Source organism: Triticum dicoccoides, chromosome 7A, assembly GCF_002162155.2.
Source record: "Triticum dicoccoides isolate Atlit2015 ecotype Zavitan chromosome 7A, WEW_v2.0, whole genome shotgun sequence".
Classification (NCBI taxonomy): domain Eukaryota; kingdom Viridiplantae; phylum Streptophyta; class Magnoliopsida; order Poales; family Poaceae; genus Triticum; species Triticum dicoccoides.
The window spans coordinates 138,799,805-138,812,706 of NC_041392.1; the positions used below are offsets into that span (position 1 = coordinate 138,799,805).

Consider the following 12,902-nt stretch of genomic DNA (forward strand, 5'->3'; position numbering starts at 1 on the left):
CAAAAATCCCAGCCACAGAAATGCTGACGCGTGGATGGCTATTGGTCCCGGTTGATGCCACCAACCGGGACCAAAGGGTCTTCTGTCTGGACTCCACGCACAGGCCACGTGCAGGTCCATCTGTCTCGGTTCTGGATTGAACCGGGACTAAAGGGACATGGCATTAGTACCGACCCTTTAGTCCCGGTTCCAGAACCGGAACAAAAGGCTCTTACGAACCGGGACAACAGGCCCTTTTTCTACCAGTGGCTGCACAGAAGGCTTATCCGCGCAGTTTTGATCGGCCACATTTCACTGTGCCGCCTCGATATCTCTCCATCGATCAGTTGCTATAAGGCCAGCAAATCGGATGTATCCACCTCAAAGGCTTTGCTTCCACAAAACGATTAGGAGTTACTACTGCTGGTTAGGCCTGTTAACATCCGAAAGTACTAGCTTGGAGACGTCCTTATCCACAAGGTAGGTACCTTGAGCAATCGACCGATAAACCGAGACGGCACTCGCCAAACGTATCTACAACTGCACCGCCATTACTCTCTACCTTACAGCTGATCCAGCACCACAAGTGTACTGTACGTGGAGCTGGCCGAACGATGCGTACAGCGTACGCACGCACGTACACTGATCCTCCTTCAAAAAGATGGCAAATATATAATTTCTGGTATGGCAATTTTGTTGGCGTCGTTCTTCTCCTCTGTAGATCTCGATCGCAAGAATATCGTACGTGAGAAAGATGTCTGAGCTGAAAAGGCCAGCCAAAAGTAACTACTCATGGTAGCTAGTTAAGCATTGGCACTCCGGCAAGCTTTGCGACCACGAAAAACACGCGCCTTTTTTTCCTCTCAAGATCGAGAGAAGATATTACTTCCGCGAAAGCTGGCGTTGAAGACAGTGGTAGCCAGCTAGCTAGCTGGAGTAGAGTCGTTTCTAAGGCACATTTGATGTCTAGACGCCGTCGATCGAGCGGACACTCGATCGCGGAGGCGTTGGAAAAGGTGGTTCCTACCCCCAACCAACCCCAACGGAAACCACCGAGCTCACCAACTCCCAGCTGCCGCGGCGCGCGCACCGTCGTCCCTCACGTCGCCGTCGCTAACCGGTGTGCATGCCATGTATATAAGCCCCTGACCCCCGCAGGCCTCTGCCATCGGTCGATCCATTGGTCGAGAGAGAGAAACGCATTGACTGTTTGACGCTGCTAGTGCAATCTGCTCTCTCTTTTCCGGTTAGGTTGGTTGAGGACTTCAGGTGCTGGTGAGATGGGTTCTGGTGGCAGGTGCCTGGCCTTGGCCGCGCTGCTGCTCGTGAGCTGCGCGTCGACGGCGACCGCGGCGAAGTACACCGTCGGCGACACCTCCGGCTGGACCACCGGCGCGGACTACACCACCTGGGCCAGCGACAAGAAGATCAAAGTCGGCGACACCCTCGGTTAGTATATAGTACATGCCGGCCACGTACTTTTCTAGTAACATTTTCGTCTAGTTTGCCACGCATTTACTGATGAACGAACTCGCACGGCAAAATTTACAGTGTTCAACTACGCCGGCGGGGCGCACAACGTGGCGGAGGTGAGCGCGGCGGACTACGCGTCCTGCTCCGCCGCCAACGCGCTCAGCAGCGACGGCAGCGGCGCCACCACCGTCGCGCTCAAGACCGCGGGGAAGCACTACTTCATCTGCGGCGTCACCGGCCACTGCAGCAACGGCATGAAGCTCGTGGTCAACGTCGCCGCCGCCGCCGCCGCCTCGCCGCCCAAGGCGTCCCCGACCCCGGACACCCCCGACACCCCCTCCACCACCCCGACGTCCCCGTCCACCCCAGCCGCCACGCCCAAGACCCCGGCGACCGTGCTCGCGCCGCCGGCCAAGCAGTCGGAATCCGGCGCCACCGGGCTCAGAGCCACGGCGGTGGCTGGCCTGGGCGCCATTGCCGGGCTTGTGGCCGCGGGGCTCTTCTAGACGGGCGAGGCCAGGGTGGAGGCAGTGCAGTGCTGTACGTTAGGTTGCATGTCGTCGATCAGCTCATCGATCGTGTCAGTCGTTTCTCGTTTGTTGAGGAGGCCATGTTTCTTTTGACGGAGGGGACTAGCTTTTGTTGTGGTTGGCACGGTGGTTGGGTGCCTTGGATTCTATGTTATGATTTTTTTTTTACATCGCATTCATGTCATTGTCGCGTATTTTTGCCTACTTTGTACTGTGCCACGTGAGTGTCGGATCATTTATCTGTAGGCAGATTTGCACGTGTGATTTCTTTTCATATAATTCATTCATGTGGCGTATGAAACATGTCACGATCGGTTGTTGTTGAAGAGGTTTCTTTTGATGGCCCCAAGGTACCGATGAACAACCGGTTTCGTCATTCATCTTGGATGGTTGGCTACCAAGACGCCCCACATACGTTTCAAAAAAAAAAAAGACGCCCCACATAGTGCAAACTGCAAAACCCCTCGCGTTAGGCTCCTTCCAAATATTCAATGCAGTGAGCACTATCATCGACTAATAAAAATAAAAATCCAAAAAATTCCAAACCAAACTTGATCTACACAAAAGACAAATCCAACTATAAAAAATGAGACCAACCCAAGAGCTAACCCTCATTGGCATTTTTTTATAGGAGAAACTCCGCAAGCACCGCGCGTCCAAGCCAGACTCAAACTCAGGTGGGCTGGCAGCAACCTCAGCTGCCCAGCCAACGGTTCGACGCCACATCCTCGACAAATCCAACTATGAATGTCACTTTTTTTCTCCCTAAAAGAGACTGAAACCGCCCGGCTCTGCATCATTATGATGCACGGCCATTCTTATTGATTGCCGAAACCATTACAAGAATGAAATTAACACCTACCACTAAGACTCTCAGACACTGCCATATAGTCATATCTAAATTTGCCTTGTTGGTTCTCCATGTACATATCAAATTGGATTTGAAGCTTTATAGAATCATAAACACATATCAACATACAATTTATTTCAAGAAAGTTCAGATCTTTTAGGTGTGCTACAGTACATTCGTAGCAACACCCATACTGCTTGTAGCACTAGAACCTTGGGTGAGGGCTTTTGGAGGCCGAGCTACACGGAGCTCGTTTTCAAAATACAAATTTCCACAAGGTGAAAAGATTTGAAATTGTTTGTATACACTTTCACACATGTGTATTGCATCTGTGCAAAAATTCAAAACCAAATACTTTCACACGTGGCGTACAGAAAAAAGACAAATATGTATTTCTAGAATGGGCCAATATTTTTTGTTGTTGGGCCGGATTTTTGTTTTTTTTTTACAGCCTACAAATCACAACAAATTCAAAAATATTTCTTACACGTTCATGTGGAAATCTATTAAGTTACCATGGAATTTTGTTTTGAATTTTTCTGAAACTTTAAAATATAAATTTTGATATTTTCCGTCTCTCTCTGAAATGGAACTTTAATCGGTCAAAGACCTGCCAAAACGGCCTTAGGATTCTAGAAACTAAGATTCTACAGACTCCATTCTAGTCGTTGTCTGGCATCATAGATCCAAGTAGTAACATATTTAGTTCATCAATCAAGGGAGTGGCAAATATATCCACAATAGAAAGAACAAAATGAGGAAAAATAACGACCCAGTGGATTCTAACACTAATGATATATTATATATGGTTTGCTTGTTGCATAATTACAAGAGTCAGCGCTACCAAATTGTTAGAGATTTACAAGACAACGGGTAAAACCATATGAAGTATACATCTTCAAACTTTAGCACTCCATTTATGTAAGAACAAACAAACGAGATTGACATTGATTCAAAGAAATAGCCTGATTTCAACGAGCCAGTTTGCTGCAATTTGAGTGAGAAGATTCATAATGTGTAATCCTCATCAGAGTGGTAAGCAACCATCATTACATGTATTTTTGGCATATCTGACAAAACTGCAAAAGGGTGATTAAAACAGGTGCCATACCAAAACAAAAACAAAATAGTAGCAGTTCGTTGAATCTCACTTATCAAGGGAAAAGCTACACATCAACTGCTTTAGCTTACGTATCATGTTCCTCAAGAAGCAGCTATTCTTACTTTGTTCTTTTAGCTTGCCGTGGTACAAGCTAAAAAAAAAACTCAACCACTCACTGACAGATTTGGCGTTAACGCCTTGTGCCAGTATGCAGGACATGCTGGTACTCCCTCTGTGATCCAAAAAATCTTACATTAGTTTAAAGAGGAAGTAGTATCATTTAGTCTTCCTAACCTAGCAATTGTGATTGACTGCCAAGACACATAGCAGTTGATGATTCAAAACCAGAGTGGATCACCTAATCATATTGCTATGCAGAACTGCAGATGATATGCGTGTACGCTCATTGGTCTCCGTATTGATGCATCAGATATTAGTATAGGTAATCCCCAAGCTTGTCACGAATTTTCTGCTCCTCTTTGATATCTATTAAAATGTCAAGACAAACAAATACATTGGGAACACTGCTTATCACCCTACACACTCCACATAATCTAAAGTTACAACGATGCATTTCTTGATGTAAGTATTTCAAGTTAGCAGCGAGCCAGATAACAGAAAAATACTGCCTAACTTCAAATTAAAATTGAATGGAAAAGTATATCCTAGTTTGCCCCAATGGCAGTACCCTAGATAATAGGCCAGAACAGCAAAACAAAAGAAAAAACACTAAGCAAACGCCCATTCAAGTTTTCATTGGTTAAACCTTAAATATTTTGAATAAATAAGGTTCTAAATCATATTTTAGGATACATTCCTGATCAGGGTTCTCTTGGAAATTGGAGTTCAGAGCGTTTCCATCACCGTCTATGATTGCAGATATTGTCATGGAGGACTCAATGCATAATATGGCAGCAATAGCATCAAGCCGTGTAACCTCATTTCTGAACATTAATCTTGCGTGTGCTACGACATGGACAAATATAGAACTGTGAGAATGAGGCGAGATGTGAATCAAACAACATATCTGAAAGGGGAAAAGATCCACTAGAAATGACAGAACATGCCTTGTGCCAGCCTTATCAAACTCTCAAGCATACGCACAGTTGTCCTCGCTGCACAAAATCAAGTTTTCAGCAGCTGCAAAACTCTCTTAAGGAAAAATAAATGTTCTGCTAACCTGCATTATGTGTTCCATCTCTCCGCTGAAGCTGATAATAGCCTGAGATAACACTTTCTGCTTCCTTTGTCAGCACCGGTTTGAACCGCTGTTTTACATAGTGGATATACCTGTGATTTATAGAATACTCAAGCATCATTATACAGCATTGACAATGAAAAATAAAATCTCGGCAGTAAACAGCACAATCAAACAAGTCAAATACACTTGAAAATTTCAGCTGCTTATTATACATGACCTGACAAAATAGCACTTGCTAAGGCAACAAAAAAGTCTGAGCATTAAGTACAACATAATGAAACACATGTATTTGTCTTTCTGAGCACAAGTCTCTAAGCTCAACACTGTCATGTTGGCTATCTACCTTCTCAAACAGGGGAGTGTCCACTCTTTTATACCCAAAGGTTGGGTGCTTTTTACGGCAGGGTCACTGGCCTTGTTTTCTTCTGCTTTGGTGCTCTACATAATTTCAAAAAGATAGTGCTTAATAGAGCAGTGTGTTCCAAAATGACAGACTGCTATATTATGTGCATCCTTATAGAGTTGATAGTGAGGCCCACATCTTGTATATGTTCCAATTATGCAATAGAGAGAAATTTGGCCATTTTCCATATTTCCAAACAGGGGTAAGCTTATCTAAGAAGCAACACAAGAGACCAAACTCAACAGAAAAGAAATAAAACCGTACCTGAGCTAATATATGAGATGAAATTATACCATCCAACTTAGGGTTCTTTTTATCCAAGAGAACAAGAACTATATCAAATCTACTCAGCAATGGTCCTGAAAGTGTTGTATTCACGGACAAGGCTGCAAATGGAAAGTGTTTCGAAAGGTTACGCAAATCCTTCAAAGGAACCTAAAGACATTACAATGATTAAAATATCATTAAGCTGATTGCACCATCAAATTATTAACCTTACTAGTGTGCTAATATGCAGTGTTAAAGACAGTGATGGTATTGTAGTGGTAGTCTATTGTTCATGCCACTATTGAATCGAGTCTCAACTGTAACACAGATTAAATGACTAAATGTTGAGCTATTATAATATAGAACTGCAGAAGTAAATACGTGGTGCCTGAAATACTGTCAAGTGTTCTTTTACTATTAAGTAGCATGTCTATACTGATGTTAAGTGCAGTACATTCATTTGAATCATATTGTCCTTTTGGATTAGTGGCACCAAAGACAGTAGTCCTTGTACTGAGTGTTGTCACCAGTCCAGCCTGAAAAGGCAAAGAAGTGATAATACTTTATCAAATTGCATGCTAGTGAGCATGAATGGCCCATTAAATGCTTACTGTTTTGAGTGAAAGAGGCATGGTACCTTTGCAACGCTTATTGTTTGTTGTTCCATGGCTTCATGTATTGTTGTCCTGTCATGCTCTCGCATACTATTAATGAGAATGTCAGATGGAAACTATATCAGATAAAACATAGAGGCATAAACACAGTCTTGTATTTAGCATAAGGCTAAGAGCGTTAAATAATAACATATCATATCGTGCGATACTCCAATAAAAAGAACTATCAATTTAGCATGGAAAATACATCAAATAAAACAACTGAAATGCAAATGCATATTGTCTGGGAGATCACTGCGCTCCTGGATTAGGGCTGGTAGCAGTCACTCGACGGGAGTCCAGGGCTTGCAGCCACGGCACTCCAGAGCTATAGGGGTGTCTGCTTGGAAGAGGGGAGCGGAGATAGATCGATGATTATTGTTGTGTCTGTTGTTTCATAGGCCAAGCATCTTTATACAGAGGGGCATCAAAACCGAAAAAGAAATTAGTCTGATCCAAGGGATGCTTTCTCAAGATAACAAACTGATTAAAGGTAATAACAAACTTGGACACCAATCCTATCTCTACTCCCACCACAAGCGATCCTGGTGTGTGGCATAATCCTTGCGGTCCCACAGTTTGTACTGCTGACCCCGCATTACAGTGTGTGTCTACTGTACAGGAACATGAGAGTAGGCAAGCGTCCATATTGCACACAGGCTTTTGAAATGAGGCCTGGACTATGGCATTTCAGCTGTGAAAAGTGAGAGACTTCATATACATGAGGGAGTCAAAAGTGTTTGTGATGAACATTTTGAAGTTCCTAAGAATTAACTATAAGAGTAAATGGGCATACAGTGCAAATTTTTGGACACATTTTTTGGTGAAGTGGAGGTTGCAGATTATTATCAAGCTATTGGAGATTTGAAGCGGAGGCTGTTATCAAGTAAAGTGCATGTATCTTCTTTTTATTGTCCAAATGAGATCATTCAAGCTAAATATACAAGGATCTGATCCATCAACGAATCTCAAATATGAATATGTGACATAAATTTTCATAATAATCCATCCATCAAGGAATCTCAAATATGACTATGTTGACATAAACTTTCATAATAATCCATTCTCAATATTTTCACAATGTCAAGCCAGTTGTGATCAGGAACTGGGATCTGTTGAATCTCAGATAAGACGCAGGGCACTAATTGTATTAGTGAGTAAAGGTACTGGGTAGCAAATTAGCCAGAGAAACAGTCCAACCTATCAAATTCATCTATGCAGCACAAACCACCATCAGCCAGAACAAGGGCACCAGCCTCAAGCATCCACTCACCTATCATTGAATTCAAAAGAAAATTGCTACCAAGAAAATTAGTGCTACTTTCAAATGAAAAACAACACCAAAAATTCAACATATAATGATGAGAGGAATGGTAACGTCGAACATATATACCTCCATCCTTGACAGCAGTCACAGTCAAACCAGCACTGGTACTTCCAAGACCAGTTGTAATCACAGAACGGTTGCTCAATTTAGCAGCAAACTTCAAAAACTGGGATTTACCAGTACCTGGAGTTTAGTGAAACACCAATACACATTACAATTGTCTCAAATGTATACTCACTCCGTTCCCTAATATAAGATCTTTTAGCTTTTTCTTGATTCGTATGTATCTAGACACATTTTAGTATGTATGTTCACTCATTTTAGTATGTATGTAGTCAATATTTTGAAATAGCTGAAAGGTCTTATATTAGGGAACGGAGGGAGTATTTACCAATCTTAGATGCGGTACACAAGAGTGACAATTGCAACCACATAGGCTACACACACTCGTAAATAGACTGTGAGTTAGTTCTCATGCCATCATATCCATGGGTCCTTCCAACAATTAAGGGTAAAACAAAATGATATGCCGTAGTAGGATCCTAGTCTATCATATGTTTATTGCATTTGTTTGTCACTTAGTGTGTATGAACATCATCACTTGTGACCTTGCATTTACTACTAATCTGCAATCATCAGCTAAAACTAAAATATTTATTACCAAAATATTCATGACTGGTGGGCACAAATGTGACATATGATTATTTTTGCAGTTTTAGTTATTATTTGCAAGTCACTAAGTTGCCTTGTTATTCTATCTCAAAGCCAGTTTTTGTGGTCATGATGAAGACTGACCAAGATTTTATTTTAATTATTTCCGCAGCAGCGTGAGGGCATTCAGCTGTTGCTGTGAAATATGGAAGTACTTTGTCTCTTAGGTATATACTAAATGCAAAATTTTGAATGTGTAATTAATTCTCGTGGCAGGCAGTGGAGGGCTTATCACTCTCTTGAGCTACTTTCAGTCTAGTTACAATGTAAACTTTGCAGAAGTCTAAACCATATTGTCGGTGTAGACATTTTTAATGCCATATATACTCATCATATCTCAATGAAACGTGCCATTACAAACATTAGTACCTGGATCACCAACAAGAAGCATATGTGGTTCGCCACGAACCTTTGTTCCAGAAGCATCAACATGCTGCACTCCACCAATCAACGTAAGAGCAACTGAAATTTAAATATATCATGAATAGTTAAAATGACAACAGTATTTGACAGGAACGCTTAAAAGAACAAATTAGTTATTAACTTCTTTCCAGACGAGGCTTAAAAACAATACTGAATTACTAACAATATAGGTTACTGACACAAAGTAGCATACCTGCAAGCTTTACCGTGAATAACCCAAAAATCTGAGGACAAATGCCTTTCAAGATTTTATTTCTTCCTACATACACAAAAAGAAATAATAGATAACTTGTAGTACCGATTAAATGGCAAAAAAAACTCTAGATGCAATTAGAGATATGGAAAAAAATTATGAGGCCAATTTTTTTCATCGCAAGATCTGGACCGCTGATCTGGAAAACATCAAGGAGGAGGGGGAGGGGGGGCTTGAGCACCTTCTAGTGGAGTAGCTCTGTTTTCTGCCCAGAAAAGCTCGAAATCCTTGATAATTTCCTCAGGGATGTCTATACCAGACTTCAGCTCATTAGTTCTCCTGTATAACGCAGCACAAAGACATTGTTCAAACTTCAGAACTCAGCAACCAAGAAGTGCTGAGCAGATGATGTCCATGGCGTCATACTAGTTCTGCAGATGATACAAAAAGGAACTATGGTGCAATGAATGGAAGTAAATCATCGACTTGGGTGACAAACTGTGGAGGTCCCTTCACATGAGACCATATAATAATTTAGATGTTGACGTATCGATTACGTAAAAAGAGTTCCATTATATTTTTTCAACGTAAAACCAACATAGTACGACTTAAAAAAAACATCACAGCGATTCAACAAATTTTCTGGAGTTGCAACAACTTCAGAAATGTGAAGAAAACTACTATTACTAATTTACACAGCTTAGGTTGGAAAAGAGTCATATTCCCTCAGTTTCTTTACTTCGCATATTAGTTTTATCTAAGTAAAACGTTGTAAAGTTTGACCAAGTTAATATTAAAAAATATCAACATCTATAATACTCCCTCCGATCCAAAATAAATATCAACATCTATAGTACCCAGTTCAAAACTGCGACACTTATTTTGGATCAGAAGGAGTATCACATAAATACAATATGAAAAAATAATCCATGCTGGGTCTAATGATATTCATTAGGTATTATGGATTTGGATGTTGTTGTTTTTTCTATAAACTTGGTCAAACTTCAGAAAGTTTGGCTTAAGACAAAACTAATATGCAAAGTAAAAAGAAACGGAGGGGATAGTTCGACTTATAAACTACCTCACATAATTGGCAATAAACATAGGATCAAGGTTGCAACGCACATCCTTAACATCAGAAGACCACTTTGCAGATAATATACCCGTAACAATGACATCATCTGGAGAAAGAACACACTTGACTGAATATCAATGCCACAGAACGCAAAAAATCAACAATGGATGGACATTTAGATTGCAATTCCAGCAAAAGAAGAATTGAGTGAACCCTAAACCCTAAAGAAGCTACTTACCTCCAGCTTTAACAAGATCAACAAGGTCATCCATCAAAATCACAGGCATGGAACGGGGTATAGACCCAACATCCAGAAGTTGCACGCTTTCTTGGATTTTTATTTCTTGATAATCATGACAGGTTATGCTATCTCCTATCAATTGGAAAGAAGCACTTTGACAACCTTTTGAACTCTGAATGAAGAGCAAAACTATTAGTGGCTCCTTCAACAAAAGTTGAGTAGTCTCGAACAGTTATAAAATGTAAAAAAGGAACAATAGATGATGTACATTGGCCATACGAGGATAAAACCATTGTCAAATATAGGTAGAACCAGAAAACCAAAGACTGTTTCTCACACAATGAAATCACACTACCTTCGATTAAAAAAAGGAAATGGAATACCATGGATGGGCAAGATGCGGGTAGAGTTATACGATTCCCAGCCTCTAGCTCAGGATAGCAGCGGAACCTATTCAATACACAAATAAATTAAGGTCAGGTGTCTTTATGATACAAACATACAGCCATGGCACTCAACACTCTTTGTAAGAAGTAACAAGGAGATCATTGTATGTTAAGGAGTCTGCAATCTCTGAATGTGTCTCACTTCCTCAAAACCATGATCTAAAAAATATCCTCAAAACTATGCTGCTGCTTTAAAGAAGTTAAGCCTCTCACACTGCAAGCTTTTAAACAAGTTAAGCCTCTCACACTGCAAGCTTTTAAACAAGTTAAGCCTCTCACACTGCAAGCTTTTAAACAGGGGAAGCTTAAACTCGGATGCAGACGTGCTCACCCAGGTTTTAGCTTACAAGATTATGTAACAAGAAGATGGTAATTAATAGGCCAGTGTCTCCAGCAATGTAACAGAAGATGACAACGATCTTGCCAGCACAACTAAAATATTTAGATCTGAAAAAAAAACTAAAAATATTTAATTACTTGCATAAACGGCCATCAAGTATCACCTTTAATTCAAGAAGAAACTTTCTTTAAATTATTAAGAAAGGCCTCTACCGAGCCATGTTAGTCAGTAGATCACAATCTAAACTTACTTAATTATGCTAATATGCAATTCACAGTTATGCTTGACAAGCCACTAATATGCAAGGGCTCGAATATGTAGCCAACAATACTAGTATGCTATTAAGCCCTGAAACATGCATCACAAACCTGCAGTTGCATTTCCTGCATTGGTACCACCGCTTGCCCTCGATCATCTTCACACCTCCTGACCTGATCACAGTCCCCTTCAAGGTCAGCAGAATCCCCCTATGCTTCACCCTCACCTTCCCAATGCTCGGCGACGACTCTGCAAAAATGAAAGCATCACCGCCAAATCAGGGAACCCCTAAACAACTGAAACATCACGTGACCAAACAATCTTGCAAGCATTACAACGGACACAAAAGGCGCGTGCGTGAGCGCACCAGGGAATTCCAGTGGCGACCCGCAGACGTTGACGCGCACGTGCACGAACCCCTTCTGCACGGCAGACGGCCTCGGCTCGTCCGGATTACCCAGCGCCTCGCACTTTTTGAGGATGCACAACACCTCACTCTGCGAAGACAAAAAAGTGCTCGAGAAATGCGGGGATAGAAGCGAAGAGAAGGAAGGTGTCGGTCGCGCAGCAGGATGATCTACTCGCCTGGGCGCGCTGGGCGGCGCTGTCGAAGTAGGGGAGGAAGCCCTTGGGGTCGTTGTAGAGTATTTTGGCCAAGCCGGGGTCGAAGTCCAGGAGCTCCGCGAAGCTGCGAGAGCGGACGGGACGGGGTTAGGGTTTGGGGAGGAAGAGAGGAGCGGGGTGGGGAAGGAGGACTCACTCGATGACGAGGGGGAAGTGGAGCGTGGACTCGGGGTGGAGGAGGATGTGGCGGAGGTCGTCGGAGTGGAAACTGCAGAGGAACTCCGCGAGCTTGGGCGCGTGCTCTGCGTACTTGGATGCCTCGCCGTCGGCGGCGTCGAACTCCTCGTGCTGCGCCGGCGGCGGCATTTGGGCGGCGATTTTGGGGTTTCCACGCGAAACGGCTAGGGGTCACTGGTCAGGCCGCGGCATCACGGAGGAGAGAAGGGAGAGGACGGTGGTCCCGCTGCTCGGTTTTTTTTTCCGAGACTTGGGTCGTGATGGGCTTTGGGGACTCCCTGTTCTGTCATTTGTTGGGCTTTTGCGCGAGGGTTCACGGGTGAGAGCATCTCCAACAGCCGCGCTAAACTAGCGCCGTGTCGCAAATTAGGCCGTTTTAGCGCGCGCGCAACGCGGCGGGTCGCTCCAACAGGCGCGCAAAAACGACGCGCGTGCTATAACAGGTTGGGCGCGCGGTTGAAAACACTTACCCGCGCGGCGTATTTCGGGCGCCAGCTACAGCGCGCGGCACACTCGAGCGCTCGCGCCGCACTCTCTCCTCTCCTTGTCCTACGCCTCGCGCGCGTCGGCGCCGGCGCCCTGCCACCCACCCATGGACGCGCACACCGGCGCCCCGCTCACCCCGCTGT

The 12,902-nt window shown here is 43.2% G+C and overlaps 2 protein-coding genes across 4 annotated transcripts; one reads left to right on the top strand and one right to left on the bottom strand.

Moving 5' to 3' along the window:
- Nucleotides 1–1,134: 1,134 nt before the first annotated feature.
- LOC119332512 (blue copper protein-like) lies at nucleotides 1,135–2,246 on the top strand. Its single transcript, XM_037605692.1, has 2 exons — nucleotides 1,135–1,428; nucleotides 1,531–2,246. The coding sequence occupies exons 1-2, from the start codon at nucleotides 1,260–1,262 to the stop codon at nucleotides 1,956–1,958; spliced, it is 597 nt and encodes a 198-aa protein (XP_037461589.1). The 5' UTR covers nucleotides 1,135–1,259; the 3' UTR covers nucleotides 1,959–2,246.
- A 1,362-nt stretch (nucleotides 2,247–3,608) lies between these two features.
- On the bottom strand, nucleotides 3,609–12,487 carry LOC119330993 (probable DNA helicase MCM9). Of its 3 annotated transcripts, XM_037604150.1 has the most exons (22): nucleotides 12,233–12,484; nucleotides 12,058–12,160; nucleotides 11,840–11,969; nucleotides 11,583–11,721; nucleotides 10,812–10,878; nucleotides 10,426–10,600; nucleotides 10,194–10,293; nucleotides 9,354–9,451; nucleotides 9,113–9,178; nucleotides 8,866–8,958; nucleotides 7,852–7,968; nucleotides 7,659–7,731; nucleotides 6,443–6,509; nucleotides 6,260–6,341; nucleotides 5,803–5,924; nucleotides 5,479–5,573; nucleotides 5,115–5,224; nucleotides 5,002–5,049; nucleotides 4,748–4,900; nucleotides 4,293–4,420; nucleotides 3,984–4,166; nucleotides 3,609–3,911 (listed from the first exon to the last, which is right to left on the bottom strand). In XM_037604150.1, the coding sequence occupies exons 1-20, from the start codon at nucleotides 12,400–12,402 to the stop codon at nucleotides 4,368–4,370; spliced, it is 2,061 nt and encodes a 686-aa protein (XP_037460047.1). In that variant the 5' UTR covers nucleotides 12,403–12,484; the 3' UTR covers nucleotides 3,609–3,911; nucleotides 3,984–4,166; nucleotides 4,293–4,367. The 3 variants fall into 3 exon arrangements, with proteins under 3 accessions (XP_037460047.1, XP_037460046.1, XP_037460048.1); XM_037604149.1 differs by having other exon boundaries at nucleotides 3,609–4,166; XM_037604151.1 differs by lacking the exons at nucleotides 3,609–3,911; nucleotides 3,984–4,166; nucleotides 4,293–4,420; nucleotides 5,479–5,573 and having other exon boundaries at nucleotides 4,810–4,900; nucleotides 12,233–12,487.
- Nucleotides 12,488–12,902: the final 415 nt, after the last annotated feature.